At 45.2% G+C, this 19,178-nt stretch overlaps 1 protein-coding gene across 1 annotated transcript in view; it reads left to right on the top strand.

Moving 5' to 3' along the window:
- Nucleotides 1-11,297, top strand: part of LOC147727039 (uncharacterized) — a 47,401-nt gene extending 36,104 nt beyond the window's left edge. The window contains exons 2-3 of the mRNA XM_086963561.1: nt 5,043-5,189; nt 10,316-11,297. Coding sequence (XP_086819687.1) covers nt 5,043-5,189; nt 10,316-11,118 — 950 coding nt within the window. The 3' untranslated portion in view covers nt 11,119-11,297. The remainder of the gene's footprint in view (nt 1-5,042; nt 5,190-10,315) is intronic.
- Nucleotides 11,298-19,178: the final 7,881 nt, after the last annotated feature.

The raw sequence follows: 19,178 nt of genomic DNA, 5'->3' as shown, positions 1-19,178 counted from the left end.
GTCAGAAAGGTGTGTCCAGATGTCTGCCTGCCTTTGATTACTCGGAGAGTGCAGTTGCATTCAACTGATCAAATCACATCACGTTTTTGAGTTGTAGTGCAATGCGTTCAAGAGGCTGGGAGGGCTCTATGCATTGAATGTGAGAAAAGGGATTTAAAAAAAAAAATAGCACTTGGAATGCGATCGGAAGAGACATTAGAACGGGTCAATATTGGGGTGCAGAGTGCTTACGAGTGCTTACAAGTGCTTAGAACTTAAATAAAGAAACAATGCTTAAATAAGCTCACCCCTTCTCTAAGAGAAAAAAATAAGATTTTGTCACAACCCTGGTGTGAGTATCCTGGGGAGGGCAGCAGTGGGGCGAGGGCATCTTCGGCATATAAAATAGAAACAACTCGGACAGCATTCTTTATAAAGGGGGAAAAACGGCCCATTGCCTGCGTTAGGAACAGCTTGTGCCCTCTCTGCCTTTACCATTTGAAATCATTATATGGTTTCTTGTTAAAAGGGGAAAGAAATGCAACTTGATGGTATGCACCATATCAAACAAGCGCTGAACACTGCCTGAGTTAAAAAAATATGTCCTTCTAGCTAAGATTCTGTGTATATCTCTGTGGGGGTTGTGGTCATGAGAACTGCATCTAAAGTCAGAAAACTAGAGGGGCACAGGGCGGCTCTTCACCCATGTCCTCGGAAGAGCAACAATGATGGGGTGAAGTAATGAGCAAATTAACAGAAAAGAAAGAAAACACACATTGTAAAACTCCGGCATATGACCTAGCTTAGAGATTGGGATAGGAGCACCCCAGGAAGCAGAACTCCTGGTTATGCTCGGCAAAGATTGTCAGTGGTTTTATGGTGGGGAGTGAGTGGGAAGAAGCACAAATGTTAATGAAAGAGTAAAATGGGGAGGGTGTCAAAACGGACTATGTAAAGCATTGCTACAAATTAAGCAAACAAGGGATGTTCTTACTTACAGCACCACATGCCCAAAATGTGTGCATATATAGATACAAATACACACAAATGCGCCATTTAAAACTACCTATTTGCTACCGAACTAAAGGTGTGGCATCACAAATGCTTTTTTTGAGGGGGTGGGGGTCTATCAGGGCAATCCAGTTTTTATTCTCACGAGGAGATGTGCGTTTTCCAATGAGTGTGTATTGAAGGAGGGGTGGGGGCAGCCATCCATCCACGGCCCCCACCACCAAACACACCTTTAAGCATAACAAGGCGACGGCATAGCACTGCAGATGTGACTCAGTGCAAGGAACACAGGGGCATATTATCAAGCCTGTGCGCTAAAATTATCGCTGCTTTATCGGCCGAAAACGGCCGATAAAGCGGCGATAATGGGCTTGATAATATGCTCTGTGGAATTCCAATCGAAGCCCATGTTAGATGTCTTCACATCTAACATGTGCTTCGATTGGAATTCCACAGAGCATATTATCAAGCCCATTATCGCCGCTTTATCGGCCGTTTTCGGCCGATAAAGCGGCGATAATTTTAGCGCACAGGCTTGATAATATGCCCCACAGTTCATGGGCTAAAAAGGGATGTTGTACTAAAAAGCAGCAACAGGTGTTGCCGCTCTGTAGAAGGCCCTTTGTAAAACTGTACTGGTTACCTTTTTGTTTCTTATTGCTATATTTGGGTGTTAAACTGGTACTAATGCGGTGCCACCACAGATTGACTGTTTCTCTGTAGAACATGTATAGTTGTCAATGATGAGGAATACTAGGTTCTACAAATTTTTGTCAAGAGGGGGTCCTTATGCCTAAAATATTTTGATGGGGGGGGGGGTCCCGGCATCAAAAAGTTTGAAGACCACTGCCTTACAGGGTACCGGATTGTATCTGTAACCTCAGAACATGACCACTCTAAAACCAAGGAAATTTTGGAAACAGATCAACACTTTCGCTCTTAGTTAGGCATGCCCAAAGGAACCAACACAAGAAATATACAAACTCGTGTTTCAAACATTTATTAAAGCTATTGTATACTAGTGCAAAAAACATGGGCTACAATTATTAGTAGGAGGAAAGAAAGCATCGTTACCTGCATTACAAGAATGGTGAAAAAGATACAGTTCAACCATTATGATCGCAATATATGATTATATGATTATGCCTATACTTATACCTAATCTACCTTCACTATCGAGAGCTTAGTGAGAGTACCATCTGCCAGATTGTTTGTGACAACACAACTTCCCATACATGTATAAGATGTATCAGGAACCAGTCTGGTGCATAACAGGCTGCTGTCCTTTGCAGGGAAGAGATTAGAGTCAGCGGGGCTGAATCTCAGTAACTGGCAAGCATTCCAGGATAATCTGTTGAAGTGCTCCTTGGAGGTGGTTTATATATTTGAAGTCATGTTCTGATTGCACTGTGTCAGAGGTGCAATGCTGATTTGTTTTTCTTTGGCTGATTCAGAGCTGCCTCCGACCGGACAGCCAAACCAAGGGCAACATGCTCAAGGTTCCTTAGCTTTGGACAGAGTGTACAAATGTCATGCTAACTGACGAAGAAATAGCTGCAAGCAAAATACTTTACAAGTATTTTATCATGTACGTGCAATGCATGTAAAACGTTACAGTATAAAAAGATGCCATGTTTAAACATGTATTACAAAACGGAGGCTTTGGTGCATGGGCCCTGTTGAACCTTTCAACAAACCCTTCAGCGCCCTGGTTCTGAAAAATATTTTCTGACAGCAAATGTTCATTTCTGATTATGGAAAATGGAAGAAAAAACACCCCTAATGACCTTTCGCCCCCTTATGCCACTGAGCTCGCTCCCTCAGTGACACATGTGGACAACTCATTACATCAGCCAAAGCCAAGTGCTATACAACAAGTACAACAGTGTCAACAAAGCTACCAATGAAAACAGAAGACATGTTCCAAAAAGTTCTAAAGACAGGACAGATCCTCCACTCCTGCAGAAATGCACACAGGACCCTAAATATCTTGCAACGACTGCCCCATCGCTCACCTACTTTTTAGTGACTTCATTGACAAAGCAGTCTATGCACAACTCCATGATCACATCATCAACCACTATGTTTTTCATGACTACCAATCTGAATTCATATTCAAATCTCATATGAAGCTGCAGCACAGAGAACTACGTTACAAATCTAAGACCGTGCTGTCCTAACCACAGATAATGTGACCATTGCCTCCTGTAACCTTTCAGCCAGTTTTGACCCCATTGTCCATTCAATACTTATCCACACACTGAAGTCTAGAATAGTATTCATGGCAATGTCTTCATTGATTCATCTCCTACCTATCCAGTTGGCACTGGTTAGTTTACATGGGCACCTGCATGTCCCAGAATATCCCTCTCACCTGCAGAGTTCCCTGGATTTCATCTTGTCCCCTGCCATCTTCAACCTCAACGTGGAGCCCTTTGGGACTCTACTCACTGATAACAGCACCAATATTCCATTGCCTTACAGTTTTACTCGAACCCTGCATCAAACACTTCAAATGATGCCTGCTCCTCAACACTACATAGGCAGACTTACTTCTTGTTCTTGACTATCAGAAGGATCAAGTAATCCAAACCTGCTCATTGGCTTGCAAATGGTCCGATTCAAACTCCAACTTCAACCTAATGCCAAGTTTACTTGGATTCACCTTGGACAATGACCTCTCCCTCAAAGAACACATTGTCAAGAAAATCAAAATGGTCTGGTTCCAATTCTCCCTGCTGAATAGAGTAAAACGATTTTGCCCTGAGAACGAATCCGGAGCTGCCGTTCAAGCCCTCCTGCTCTTGCATCTAGAAGGTTGCAACGCCCTGCTCCAGGACTTTCCAAAGCCTACACTGGCCTGCCCGTTAAGGCACGCCTCATCAACTGTCTCCAGCAGTATGAGCACATAATATCGACCCTGATAAGACATCCATGAACTACCCGTACCATCTTCAAAAGCAACTGCATCATTTCTAAAGCCATCGCAACAGGCATGTACGCCTATCTGGTTGACAGCTCACCACCTCCGGTGGCTCTTTGCACACCTACAACTAGGATATCACACTGGATAGAAAAAGTGCAGAAAAAGGGCAACAGGTCCTCTCCTTTTAAATACCTACCAAGGATCAGAAACAGCGTACCTGTATCTATCAGGAGAATAACAAAACATGACCATATTCAGGAAACTGTTGCAGACATATATCTTTTAAAGAACACTACATCACAATGAATTAACAGTTCATCCCCACTCTCAGAACCCAGCTTCCTCTCAAAATTACAGTCAGTATTTGGTCTTTGATCCTGTACAGGTTCCTCTGCCTTTGGCTTGGTTTGCATTTTATAAATACCAGGGGCCTCATTTATGAAAAGTGACGCATCCTTGCGGAAACGCAAGGGTGCGTCACTTTTCCGTACGACACGCTGCGCCAGAAACTTGCGGCGCGGAAGCGTCATATCTACGGAATGACGCACCGTGCCGCAAGCGGAGGCGCAAGGCGGGGAAAAGTCACGCAGACGCGGCCGTCCTGACGTAGCGAAAAGACACGCAAGTGCGGTAAAAATGCCGTAAGTCGCATTTGCGGAACGGCGCACGTGTACGCATCGCTGCGTCACTTTTACGTTGCGTCAGAATCCGGAAAACGCCAAAAACACGCGCATCTATCACCTAATTCTCCCGCAAATGGAAAACATTGCCACCATGGAGCCTGAAGGACAGAGCAGCAGCCAAGGAAACCTGCCACATGGCAGCCAGGATGCCCAGCCTGCAACACAGGGAGAAACTCTTGGAAAGAGGAAGCGCAAAACAAATTTCAGTGCTGAGGAGAATGATACACTGATAAGTGAGGTAACAGACCACCAGCACCAGCTGTTTGCCAGTTCCAAATTGCCACTAGCCAAAAAAGAGGCCATTTGGCTGGACATATTGACCAAGGTGAACAGTGTGGGCCAATCTAGGCGGACAGTCATTGACCTAAAAAAACGGTGGAATGATATCAAGCGCCGCACTAAAGAAAAAATGGCCAAAAACCGGAAAGACTCTGGGCTTACAGGAGGAGGCAGCCCAGCACAACAAGAAGAGCTGGATGACCTTGAGGAGCGGGTTGCAGCGGTCATCCCAGAGGAGTTGGTCGTTGGAATCTCAGGGCAGGACAGTGCACTGCATGAGGAACTGGAAGAGACACAGGAAGACACACAGGGTAAGTCCCTACAAGGGGAAATGTGCAAATAAGGTAATGTTGTGCTGTGCAGAAAGTAAGGTGGGTGGTTCAATTACTGACGTGTTGTGGAAAGCAGGGTCTACAAAATGTATTGTACCACGGACATGCACATGTTACATTTGGGAAACAGCTACCCCTGTGCAAGTAAACCTATATGTCCAAAGTGAAGTCCCAGCCCACTGCTGCACCTGACAAGTGCCACACGCAGGTGCAAAGATATAACTACCCTCCTGAAAAGAAAATCACACAACATCCTGCAACAGACCGAGTGTCACACTTGTATGACTTGGACTGCTACCACTGTGCTGGCAGGATGTAATTTTGTTCATGTAGTGGTGCCACAATGTGCCACACCCACAATAATAGGCCACAGACAGCCATCTAACATAGTACAACATATCATGTCATTGCATCATTACCACATTAAAGTGTCAGAAAGCGCACTTCCAGGGCTGTTGCTAAGGGTATACCCAGAAACATCTATGTCCAATTGACAATGTACAATAGGAACATCAAAATGTAACTATCATGCTGCGCAACAAAGATATGCATACACAGAGTCTGTGTAAGGCATGCAAACCTGAATTAAAACGTAATCTCCCCTCCATGATAAAAACAACATATCTCTTTTGCATTCAAGTGGACACATAGAAAGGTTAAAAATCTGTTCATGACTGCATCATGCACAAATGTGTCCTTTCCATGCACACAAACACTGATCCCCTGCACAGCTGGACCCCCTGCAACATGGTGCAAGTCTGCCTGGGTTGGCGCATGCCAAGCATTGTGTACCTGTGTTGTTGCGAAGGACAGGTGTGCTGCTGAGTATGGCCATGGGCCTGGTCACGATAATGTAGTTGTCGTAGTACATGGTCAACCTTGGCACATTAGAGTGCCTGCTCATTCTGAGTGTACCAGTGTATGGGTTAACAATGCCTCTTTGATGATTGTCGTGCTGCCACATGCAGGTGACACAGAAGTTGTCAGTGACAGTGATGGTGATGTCTGTAGCAGAGTTATGTCCTGGCAGGTGAGGTGGCATACAGGGTTGAAGGTGAGGAGGTACCTGACATTGTATACTTGCAGTGTTCAAGAGGAATAAACCTTTGTTCACAGTGTGTACCTGAGGCAGTCAAATGCAAACAGCGTACAGTATGGTAGCCGTTGTGTCATGCAATGACCATTTCAATGTATGCTGCACAATGTCAACTATGCAATGCATGTGTTCCAAAATAATATATACAAATTCTACTTCTTTGTGACACAATTTTGTTGTGATTGAAGTCATACATGTGGTAATGTGTCACTATGTGAAAAAAATACATATTTACAAATGTGAAAGAGTAATAAAAATGTTGTGCATTTATGTGTCAAACAATAACAATTGGTAGTGTCATGGGGGATAAATGTCTGAACTATTATTTGGATAGGTGTACATCATGAGAAATATGGGGTAACATCACAGATTATGAACCAATGCTGTGTACTTAATTTTTGGCTATGATAAATGGTGTGTGCAGCACTCACAAATCTGACTCCATTGTGTGTGTTGTGGTTGTTAATAAAGGTATTGAATGCTTCAGGTCTGGGTGTGTGGTGACAAGGAAACTCAATCCATGTACTCACTGAACTTTGAACAGTGTATTTAAAGTCTCCGCTGTGAAACACCTACTCTACAGTTGCAACATGCCAAGTATGAACAATGAATGAAATGGAATGTCATGACACGGCATGTTTTGGTATAATGTATGTGCCTTTTTGTACAAGAGTGTCACACCTGTTGTCCATGGGGGCACAATGTCAAACATTGGCAATTGTGGAGGGAGAGCTGTGAGTTAACAAATGCAGGACAGAACAATCAATGTCTCATGGTTGCAGGGATGTGTGTGTGAGTGTGTGCAGCAAAACATATAGAGGCCCATTCACAGAATGAACTCAAGACTCAATTCTAATCTTACTACTATATAGTAATTCACAGCATGCACTTACTACTTTTTCACATTCACACAATGAACTTAATACTTTTGGCATTCACAGAAGTAACGATTTTGCCTAAAATGTCTCTGAAGACAGACTTAAGATAGAGTAAAGGCAAAATCCTAACTCCTGTGAATACCAAAAGTACTAAGTTCATTATGTGAATGCCCAAAGTACTAAGGGCCTTATTTATGAAGGCCTTGCGCCGCCGGTGCGTCACTTTTTCCCATGTAAAAAGTGACGCACCGGCGGCGCAAGGCCTTCATAAATAAGGCCCTAAGTGTATTCTATCAACCCCAAAAAAGTATCAAGTTTACTATTGAGTTTCAAGTTTGTTTTGTAAATCTGGAACACATTGAGGGAAGTCACGACTCAAAGATGTGTCCCAGTTCTCTGCAGCCTATGCAACCCTGCCTTTGTGTCACGTGAAAGGAATCCGCCAGCCAGGCTCACTACTCTGAGTCAATCACAATGCTGTGAAGTGTTGGTGTCACTTGTAATAGTAAGTGGGACAATACATGCTGGAATGTTGGCCATGTTTGCCATGGATCCAGAAATCCAGCCTGTATACCTAACATGGAAGTGGGTATTACTGCTCTGGTCATCATAAGTGGTACCTGAGTCACCTTGGCAATATGCACATGAGCCACATTATGTAATATGGCCCCTACCCACCCTCCCATGCCATGATGACACATAGCATTATCACATCAGTCACTCATCCCTTCGGTCTCCATAATAAGTCATTTCAGTTCTCTCATCTGAGCCCACAATCCACATATGGTCTATGAACTACCACTAAGGCCACCACCCCTGTGTTCATGTGTTCCGTCATCACTGAATATTATAAGTCGCAATTAGCCTACTCCATGTCAGCCGCTGTGCAAGCCCACAGCAGACGGATGTACATGGTGTGCTGAAGCCACGCCTATGGGAAGTCCAAATGTGCCCATCTGGGTCTCAAATGCAATCATTTCCAGCAGCAACTGATATACAGTCATTCACTGATGCAGCTCAGCCAGCCTCCATGCACTTATACATGGAAAACATTTGAGAATGACAACAGGCCTTTCCAAACATGACCCACAGACATTGCACATGCCTACACTGCTGACAAACCTCTAACACCTATACAGATCAACAAGAGAGAGAGGACTAGATAAGCTAGCCTGTATCCCCAGTATTATATATATCAATCAATAAAGGCTAGCTAGTTTAAGGGAAATATTTTCGGAGACTCAGGTACGTCAGCAGTAACAATATGTGGAAAAAACACTGTTTTCCTTTGAAAGCCCTCACCCACCGACCTAGTCGGTGGCATGCTTCATCATCGGGCCCACCACAGTGGCACCGAATGTGCCCCGGGTGTGCTTCAACGCCAGGTGACTGCGGAGCTGGTATTTTGCTGAGTGTGCAGTGAAGGGGTGTGAAGGTGAGAAATTAAAATGCTATCCAGGAGGTCCCAGCACCCGAGGGTTTAGCAATATTTAATAAACTGGGCCTCTGTTAGCAGGTTAAAAAGGCAATAGGACGTTTTAAGGGAGAGTTAACAGAGGCCCAGTTTATTAAATATTGCTAAACCCTCGGGTGCTGGGACCTCCTGGATAGCATTTTAATTCAGCATTGGAATTAAGTGCATTTGAAGGCGAAGGTTGTCAGTCTGATCCTTGAACCTCTTGGTGGGGTGCTGAATGCAAGAGGGACCATCTATGTGTCTGACCCCTGTCAACATCAACAGGGCTGCCTCAGCACCATATGAAACCAAACACAGCCTCAACATTGTATCCATTGCTGATGACAGACTACTCATACTCTCTCACACCTAAGACTACACCAACTAAACACATGAAAAACAGTGAGGAATGCAGTACGTCCCAGTCTGCATCAACCACAGCTGCATGTAATCAAAATCAGAGAATACCGAATTCTGTGTCCTTGGAACAACTCCTTCAGCATGTGAAAACACATGTTGCATCTACCACTCTGATGGGAAGGGGCTGCCACTAACGCTCAAAGAGATACGTCTTGATGAGTCCTCTGAATGGGAGTAGGTCCTGGGTGTGCCGTAGATGGCCTGGGAGTGCAAGGTCTTGGCGGTGAGGTAGGACAGGGAACTGCTGCTGGAGGTTGGTCATCAGATGCGGTGGACAGCGGTGAGGGGTAGGCTGGTGGAGTGGACGTGGCGTGTGGGGGTGTAGAAGGTGAGTCTGCTGCACATGTAGGGTTGCCTGGCCTAATGGAGTGCATTGTGTGTCTGGTTGTGGAGCTTCAAGCTGATCCACTTGCTGATGGGGAACCAGTGTAGGTCTCACATTTGGGGGATGATGTTGCTGCGGTGGGGGACGTTGACAATCAATGAGCCGTAAGTGCATTGGATGTGTTGCAGTAGTAGTAGGTCCATTTCAGGGAATCCTGCCTACAGTGCATTGCAGTAGTCCAGTCTGCTGGTGCTCAGGGCCTGTGTCACAGTTATTGTTGTCTGGGGTGGGGATCCACTTGTGGATCCTGCATAGCATGTGGAAGCAGTTGTAGCATGAGGGGAAGATGGCGTTGACCTGCTCAGACATGGAGAGGGAGGAGTACTGGAAGTATTGTAAGTTGCGTGTATGGTCAGTGAGTGTTGTTGCTGTTCCCAGTGTGGTTGCGCGACAGGAGTAGTCCCAGGCTCAGGGTGTGGGTCCGAGGATGATGACCTGTGTGATCTCCAAGTACAGTTTCACACTGCTGCTCCTCATCCAGTTGGTGAGGGACTTCATACCCACGTGGAGGTTTGTTCATGGTGTGTGTGGGTCCCTGGTGATGGAGTGCAAAATGCCACATGCACTTCCCACTGTGCTGGAATGTGTCCCCAATACACCCCAACTAAACAGACATCAGGACATGCACTCAAGTAGAATGTTGCAAGTGTGCAAGCACTGTCTGCCCATGTGCCATGTTTTTTTGTAAAGTTCGTATCCATCAAATGATTAATGCCATGTCACTTTTTGTACACATGAGTGATGATGTGTCGCTTGAGCTTTGACATGTTGAAACACAGCAAAGTCAAAAATGGTAGATGACTCTAAATTGTGCATTTGTACACCACATGTCAGACATGATCATAAACCTACATCTACTTTTGATTTCAGGCCATGGTACACCTAATCTGGAGCTGGAAGCCATGTTTGAAACGGACAATGAGGGTGGTGAAAGTGTAACCAGTATGGGCCCAGAAATCATCCAGGACATAATCCAATCACTACAAACTCCCCCTCCACCCACAAGAAGGCAAAGCAGCCCAGTGGGATCTCCGGTTGGCCAACAGGGAAGCACTCCTATGCCACCTCCCACAACATCTGTGCCTCACCAGTCGCCAAACACACTAAATACATTTGAACAGCGTGTAGTGGATGTGCAGAGTCAGTTGGCACAGGAGGTGCGTAAGGGCATTGAGAGCATGGCAGGGACCCTAGAGGGAGTGCTCCGGTGCCTAACCTCAAATCCTGCCAGTGCGGAAACTGGTAGCACCACTGAAGCACCACCACGCACTTTGTTTGACGCCATGACAGAAATTTCAGAAGTCATGCAGCAGAGACACAGACTAATGCCCACCACAAGTGCCAGCTCTGAGGTGGCCAGCACTCTGAAGGAAATACAGGACACCCTCAAGCAAATGACAGCCAAACAGGATGAATACCTCACTAAATTGGCTGACTATCAACGAGATGTGACAGCTGTGCTTGAGAGCCAGCAAATAATGCTGAATGCATTTATGCGGTACCTGATGGGCATTGAACATGTCCCAGGTCAAACACCATCGACATCTGCAGTCCATGAAGTGGCTATGCCTACTGTGTCGACTGCCCCACTGGTCACACCATCAGCTGTGACAAACCCATCTGATGAAGATGAATCAGAAGATTTCCCAGTCCTCCGCAGAACAATGCGTTAGAAGCACATATTGTCAGTGTTATATCTTTGTAATGATGTAATGTTCTATGGTCTCTGTGCTCACAGGATTCCAGAGTGTGGAATCCAGGGGGCAGTACACAGATAAACAGTTACTGTGAGAGTTGGTCCTTGGATCTCCCTGTGGTTGTTACTTTGAATAAACTACATTTTCTTCTACAATCCACTGTACTTCAAGTCATTACAGTCATGAGTCGGATTTTCCTTCACGAGCAATTGTTGTCATCACAAACTACATGTTCCACAAACCCTGTGATCTGGGTGGAGTACATAAGGGTGGAACCTACGGAGAAAGACGTAGGATTAATTTTGTACCTGACCCGTAGGTGGAGTAGGAGGTTCATCCTTGGGAGTGCGTGTTCCTTGTGTTTCCTTGTCTTGGTCCTCTCTCCTGCTCCATGACAAACAGCATCAAGAGGTCCCTCCTAGACGCCACAGCAAAATCCACACAATCCTCAAAGTCGGTCACACTGCCAATCCATAGACAATATACATTGCTTCATTTCCAGAAACAATGTTCCACAACACACTAGCTGCCACACTCCACTATGGCATGCGGCAAGGTAATACACCACACTGGATTGTCTCCTCCCTTGCAGAGCAGATGATTCTGCATAACACATTTCACTGTACAACACACAGAGTACTGATGCTGAGTCCCTCAGTGACTGTCTATCAGTACCTTTGTCTACTATGTGTACATGGCCCCACTTGCTGAGAACATCAGTGGACATGGACTCTGCATATTACCCTACGCCTAATACACCCAGCTCTGCCTCTCCCTCACCAAGGTACACAACATCACAGGACACAACCACAATGGATGCAAGAATTGCCAACAAGTATGTGCCTCAGCTGGACAAATCTCCATTTGTTGTCAAAAGAGGACATCACCCTCACAACAACCACTACCACATGGGACTATACCTGGGGGTACCCTGGGCTGGATAAACAGTTCACCACTCATATGTCTAACACAAACTATACATTGTACAGAACACATCCCTCACCCTGTCAGTATGGATACTAGTAGTATCCTCACCATAGTACTTCACCCTCTGCAAACTGTGCAAGAGCATCAAAATTATTGTCAACTGATGCATTGATTAGACCTGCCACACATCCATCTTCATCATCCGGTTCTATGTTAATGGCCTCAATATCAGTATCAAAAATAGCCTCCGGACAAAATTGATTCACGTCCAGACAACCGTAGGTAGACGTTCCCAGTGGCTCACATGATTATACCACTACCGCCAGCACATACAGGAGCACTACTGCATCCACACCCATACAGATATACTGACACTAAAGGAGTTCACACACGCCTACACAGTCAGCCACAACCCTGGGCAAGCAAACCTCTACCAATGAATCTGCTTCTAGGCCCATAAGACATACGTCTGCAATACAGACCTAGCCATGGTCACATTTCCCTGCATCTACATAGTCAGCTTGTTAACCAGCTTTCTTTTCCACTTGCAGGAAAGACGTGGGTCATACTGGCTCTCAGCATTGTGAAACACTGCAAACATTGAGCTACAGTCTCAATACCAGGTGGCCCAATTAATGACGGCCATTGTGCCATCTGACCCTCACTTGTTGTGACGTTGTGTGACGCCTAACCCTGCCTAATTGTCATCATCCATCACCAAGGCACATGGTCATGCGATAATGCAGCATGCATCAAATCTGACCCTTACACGCCTTGTTCTGCGTTACAGGCACGTGCAATGGGTGTTGCTGGGTGCCTTGCCAACAACATCCATTTGCTGTTCACACTGGCCCAGATGTAATAGGAACATGAAATGGTAAGCTTTGTCCAGAAATACACTGACCCAAGGCAGGCTTGACGAAGGCTCAATGTAGAGAATTATGAAGAAGTCTACTTGTCTCACCTTTATCACACAATGCAGTACATATTGTAAGAGGAGGAGCCCGTTGTGATGATTGATTAACTGAGAGGTGTCCGTTCATGTACAAGTCTGATGGTCCCCGCAAGGCAGACACACTTGCCCCATTGTGCAAAGGTGACTGCGTTAGCGAAGAACAGGACATTGTACAACAGTGATGGTGAGAACAACAGGACTGCGCTGTATCTTGCAGACATGGCACGGTCCTGCCCTCCCTCCTGCAAAAGGGTAGCGCAACTGGAAGGGCTGCTGTGCTCCACTATGGAGAAACGTAATGAAAGACGTCCCACAATCTTTACACATGATTGTTGTTCACATGGGCTCACCTGAGACGCATTAGCTAAAGTCCCTCAAGGGTGAGTATTGGCCTGTATGAATTAGTGATAGTGTAAGAACAACTGGCTTAGAATAGCCAACACGTAATGGTAATCTCAGATATGAGATCATTGTTGACATTCCTTGTCCAGCAAGGATAACGCTCACCCAGAACTTATTTCACAACTTCATATGCCTACAAGTCAGAGTCATTGTGAAAGATAAATATGATTTATTAGCAAAAAAAGTTCACACTAAATAAAATCTATGCTAAACTACACTACACTTATCAAAACTATAAATCACATCCTAAACTAAGCTAATCTAAGGCGCTAACATCTACACTTATCTTGTCTAACTTATCCTATACCTACCTCACACATACTACACAGCACACAGATGACCCCCCACCCCCTATTCAACAATCACACATCAGGCACACATACACTTAATCTAAACACATACTAATTAACCTATCTAACTAAACAAGTATATATTTTTTTGTATTTTTTTAAATTTTTTTAAACATTTAACATACACTATACATCAACCCCTCACCCACTCCTAATAACTTAACACTTATCCTAACACTATTCCTAAGTACTAAAACTATCCTAATAAATATCTGACTACTTTAACATTTAAACAAGAACAAGGTCCGTAACTTGACAGGTGGTACACCATGTCATCAACAACCACAGTTCTGCAATGTCGTTATTCCTGCTCGTCCATTGCAGCAATGGTGGCCTTCAGGTCAGCAACCATGGACAACAGGGTGGCCAGCTGCAGCTGCATGCCCGCAACCTGCAAAGTCAACTCCTTTTGGCCCTTTTCAAAAGTGTCCATCTTGGCCTCTATTTTGTCTATCTTGGCCATCAGGAGCACACCGTCAATATCAGCCTGCGCACAAGCCTGTTTAGGTGGGGCTACTGCAGCTCCACCTGTCATTGTCCCAAGGGCCTGTGCAATGTTGGTTCCTGGTGTAGGATGAGTGCCTGTCACTGGGCTCAGATTAGAGGCATGTCCAGATGTGGAACAACCTGCTGATCGACTATCCATTTGGGGGTCTACATCTGCATGTGAGCCAGTTGCTGGTCCAGACTCAATGTGTGACCTTTTCCCCTTTAGATTCCTGCTCCGCATTTTGCATGGGGAAGTGGGAGTAGGTGATCTCCAGGCCCCTTCAGCACGTAAAGCATCATGTCGGCGTCCCATCTGTCGGAATGCACGACCAACATTGCGTATATGTCTGTATCTTTCCAGACGGATGCGATACTGCCTCTCCTCATCTTGTGACATGTTGTCTGTAATGGAGCAATGACATCCACATCAGTCTGCACTTACACATTGACACCTGTACACATGCACATTAAGCGATCTTCAGAACATTTTGGCAAGGGCCTATCGTTAACAGGGCATCTATTTCAAAGCATGGGGTCATCATCATCGATTGTCATATACAGGGATGCTAAGTGATGTTGCGTAATACCTAAGATGATAATCACTGTAGATGACATGTAAGGCATCAATACATATGAGATGGTACATTCATATACATTTGTCCTGGGCATGAACCCAATGCCCCCCATTCACATATGCAAGCTCCTTCTCAACATGATGCAAGAGCATCTGTGTGCAGGCAAGTTATCTCTCGGCATTGTAATTTGACACTTCATACGCAGATACAAAGCAAGGTATAGGGACCATCAGCACTGTATGCTGCACAAGGCAACACACATGTGAAAAGCACCATGTAAACAAAACATGGGCACATTAGCATTGTATTGGAAGGAGAAACACAGGTGTGCACTGCAATAGATTTGGGGACTGACTCCTATCATGTGACTCTTGTACATGGGGTGCTGCTTGGTAGTAAATATGTGGTGTGTTTTCACACAAGGCAACACACACTGCACAACACTTCCATGGTAGACGCTTCTTGACAGGGGACAACATATAGACAGCATCAAGGGCTGGTATGTGGATTGACTATGCATGATCATTGATGCAATGCACATTTAAGCACATGTACATCATACCATATCAACTACTGATGTCAATAGGGAATTGTGCCGGTGACCCTTTCAGTAGCATAGGTAAGTGCATGACTGTTGTGCTAATTAATGATGGACTTGCAGCACTGTTCCATCCCTATTACAATGGCAAGTACTGACACACGTGGGGCACAAGCAAGTTGAACTTGTAGGAGGAATATCTATGTACTACTACAATGAGCATGTCTCATGTAGCCATGGTATGAATACACTGACTGTCACGTACCCCAAGGGTCCTTGCTCAGCACAACAGTCTTCGACATCTCCATGAGCACACTTGCCACCATTGCATACACACACCACCACAACATAATATCCAATGCCAATGACACCCATCTGGTACTGTGCCTCACCCAAGACCCAGCCACAACCAAACACAACCAACATGAAGGAAAGATAGCCACTGCAGAATGGAAGAAGGTCAGTCAGCAGATACTGTAGACACACAATACAGAGGTTCTCAGCCTTGGCTAATCAACTAGCGCCAGGGACGCCGCCTATTGGTCAACAACAATGGTCACTGCAACAACACCCACGGACCATACACCCCACTTGGGATTTTTCCAGGTCTACTCACTCACAACTAACAAACAAGTGGACATCATGTCATCCTTCTGAATTTTCACCCTGCGCATGGTCCAATAGATATTCAGGTGGATCACCATGGGAACGTGTGAGACGGTCAGCCAGGCCATCATCGACACCCAACTGTACAAGGGGAATGCCCCATACACAGGAATCAATGCCAGACTTCACTTAGAACTACTACCCATAGTGAAAGCATCGGCACAACTCTTCTACGACATCCTTCATCACTGCAGCATTTCTACAGGCCAAAATGACCAACACTGGATCACCGTCAACACAAGGATCACGTTGAGGCTCCTCACACACACACACACGCACACACACATGACATGGGCCCAGAATGACTCCTCAAGGGGCTCTTGTTCTCTGATCCTACCGCCAACCTCTGCTCCACCAGCCTCCCACTAGCCACCATACCAAGGATTGACTGCTCCACCACTGGAGGTAGATCACCCTCCTACCTGGCCACAAAGACATGAAACACCCTTGGGGCACAACTACGACAGACCAGGACCATCTTACCTTCATTTAATATCTGAAGACCTAACTATTTCATGAGTAGCAGCACACCCCCTCCCTTCAGTGACTTGAGACCCTCACACCTGAGTATGGTGCTCTATGGAGGGCTAGATGTATTTTTTGAATGTGGTCTATTTTTGTGTGATGTATACTTACAGCAGCACAATTAGTGTTACTGTGTACCATGCACACTGTAACACCTCATACATGTGACCCTAATATTTGTGTTCATGCATTTCCACATGGTGCCATTGAGTCATTGACACTTCCATGCACATGTGATGTGTAAACAGGATGCATGCAAGAATGATGCATTTCGACTGTCTGCATACATGTCATGCATGAGGAGACATTGTAAGCATACAGACAAAGATAGTAATGATTTCACACTCACCAGTGGCCTTAGGATCCTTGAAGGACTCCACCTCTTCCCTTGTGTATGGTGGTGGCCCACCTACAAGTGAAAGACAATATACCAGAATGTCAGCGTATGCAGCATATTTCCACACAGTACAGACATTACATGAGAGTCAGTTGTATCCTCAAGATTGGTTTACGTGCGTCCCATGAGTCAACGTACATCAGACAACAGTCTATGGCTAACTGCTTCACATGTGAAGCACACTCTTGCACTGCATGTATTACACACATGTGATCTCTTGTTTGTGTTGTCACATTGAGATGGCATTTGCTAAAAATCTGCACACTAGGTCCATTGAGAAAATATGCCATTGTCATGTAGATGTATGTGATTGTGCTTTGAAGAATGTATTTAAACCGTATGGGATACCTTCCTGTACATCAATGGTCAAACTGCATACACATGTGTTGTTGTGTGCTGCACAATGCAGCTGCACACAGGGAAATATGACATACATGGATACATTTATACTTCACTCCCTGTGGCGCCTCACTTACACCTCCCCAGGGCAGGCATGTGCTTTTTGCGCTGCCTCACACTCGTACATCTCTGGCCTTATCTTCATAGGTCTTGCGCCGCCAGAGTGTTACTTTGACACATGTTAATGAGTGTTGCTGCGGCGCCAGAAGGCCTTCATTACAGAGGGCCCTGGTGCATTGACTAAGGTCCATGGATGTTGGTGTGAAGATGGCAAAGAACACACATTGCACGCCCTTTTGACACATGACAATGCATTGAAAGTGCTGACCTTTATCATGCATCATTATGCCTCAATGAGCGGCATAGTCCAGCATGGTGAAGATCAATCTTGCTTGTGCGTGACCACTACGTCAGTAGAGGCCATGTGTATTATGCCTTTTGTGAATTGCTAAGTCTGACAATTGCAGGATTTTGCCGTTGGAGCATTTCAAACTGACTATGTCCATGGCTTAGGATGTATGACACATTTTGCATTTACGGAATTTGAACATTTTTGTGAACAACAATTTGCCATAGCATGTTGGTACTTGCAAATTTGCTATTAGTTAAGTGCTATGGGCCTCATTTATGACTTTTTGCCGTAGGGAAGCGTAGCAGGCCTTCCAGCTGCGCTTCCCTATGGCAAAAGAAAAGGGCAGAAATGCGCCATATCTATTAGATACGGCGCATTCCTGTCCTTTTCCCCTGCGCTGGTGCACAATGTGCTGCCTGCGCCAGCACAGGCACCCTTGCACAATGGTGCAAGGGTGGCTGCGTTGCGGGGAAGATCATTTTTGTACAGGAAGGTAAACCTTTCAGTACAAAAATAAGCACAAGAGCCTTTTCCTCTTTCTATGTGTGCTGCAGAATGCAGCACACATGGAATAAGGAAATACGAGGAGAAATAATGACATTTCTCCCAGTTGCGCATCCCTTACGCCTCCCCTGGGGAGGCGCAAGCTTTAGGCACTGCTTCAGAGGTACGATTTCTGGTACATGTGGGGCAGTGTCAAAAGGGCATGGTTGTTGCTGGGAACGCCCCCAGCAACACCCATTGCACGCCCCTTTAACGCAGAACACTGCGTTACAGGGACTGATATTTATCAGGCAGCAGTACGCCACCAAGACTGGCGTACTGCTGCCTGATATATACCACGCAGGCTTCTGCGCCACAGAACATCATGAAAAGTGATTTTTCGATGGCGCAAGGGGCCGCGTTAATGATGGCCTATGTATGTGTTATTTTTGTGTATCAAATCATGTTTCAGATGTCGCTAATTGACAACAACCTGTATTTGATGGTAAGTAGCTATTTTAGGTAAATATGCTCCATTGCACATTTTTGAAGGTGCCAGGTGATGCACACACATGGCCATAGTGCATGTATGTGCACCATATGCACACACATCATTATGATGGGTCCAGCAGGGTTTTTTTGGGAAACACCTGCACCCTTTGGAGAAATCACGATGGCTGATTTGCTATTACAGTATTTATTGAAAAGTGATTCCTATGTCCCTCCTGGGCCATGGGAATGAATTTTGATTGACCCCTTACTTACATATTAGAAAATGCAAAGTAGCAACTATGGGACATTATCGTATTCCTACAAAGTAGTGATTTTTCTTTATACATACCATTTTGCAAAGAAAAAAAAGCAATTACATTAGAACCTACATTTATTTGTTTAAAAAGGGTTTGTTGATAGATATGGCCCTATGTCTGACTTTACAGGGGCACAAGGGGATCATCAGTGAGGCCCCTGTGGTTTGAC

This window comes from Lissotriton vulgaris, chromosome 3_1 (assembly GCF_964263255.1).
Source record: "Lissotriton vulgaris chromosome 3_1, aLisVul1.2, whole genome shotgun sequence".
Classification (NCBI taxonomy): domain Eukaryota; kingdom Metazoa; phylum Chordata; class Amphibia; order Caudata; family Salamandridae; genus Lissotriton; species Lissotriton vulgaris.
The sequence above is the reverse complement of the archived record's forward strand: the minus strand, read 5'-3'. Positions and strand labels throughout refer to the sequence as shown.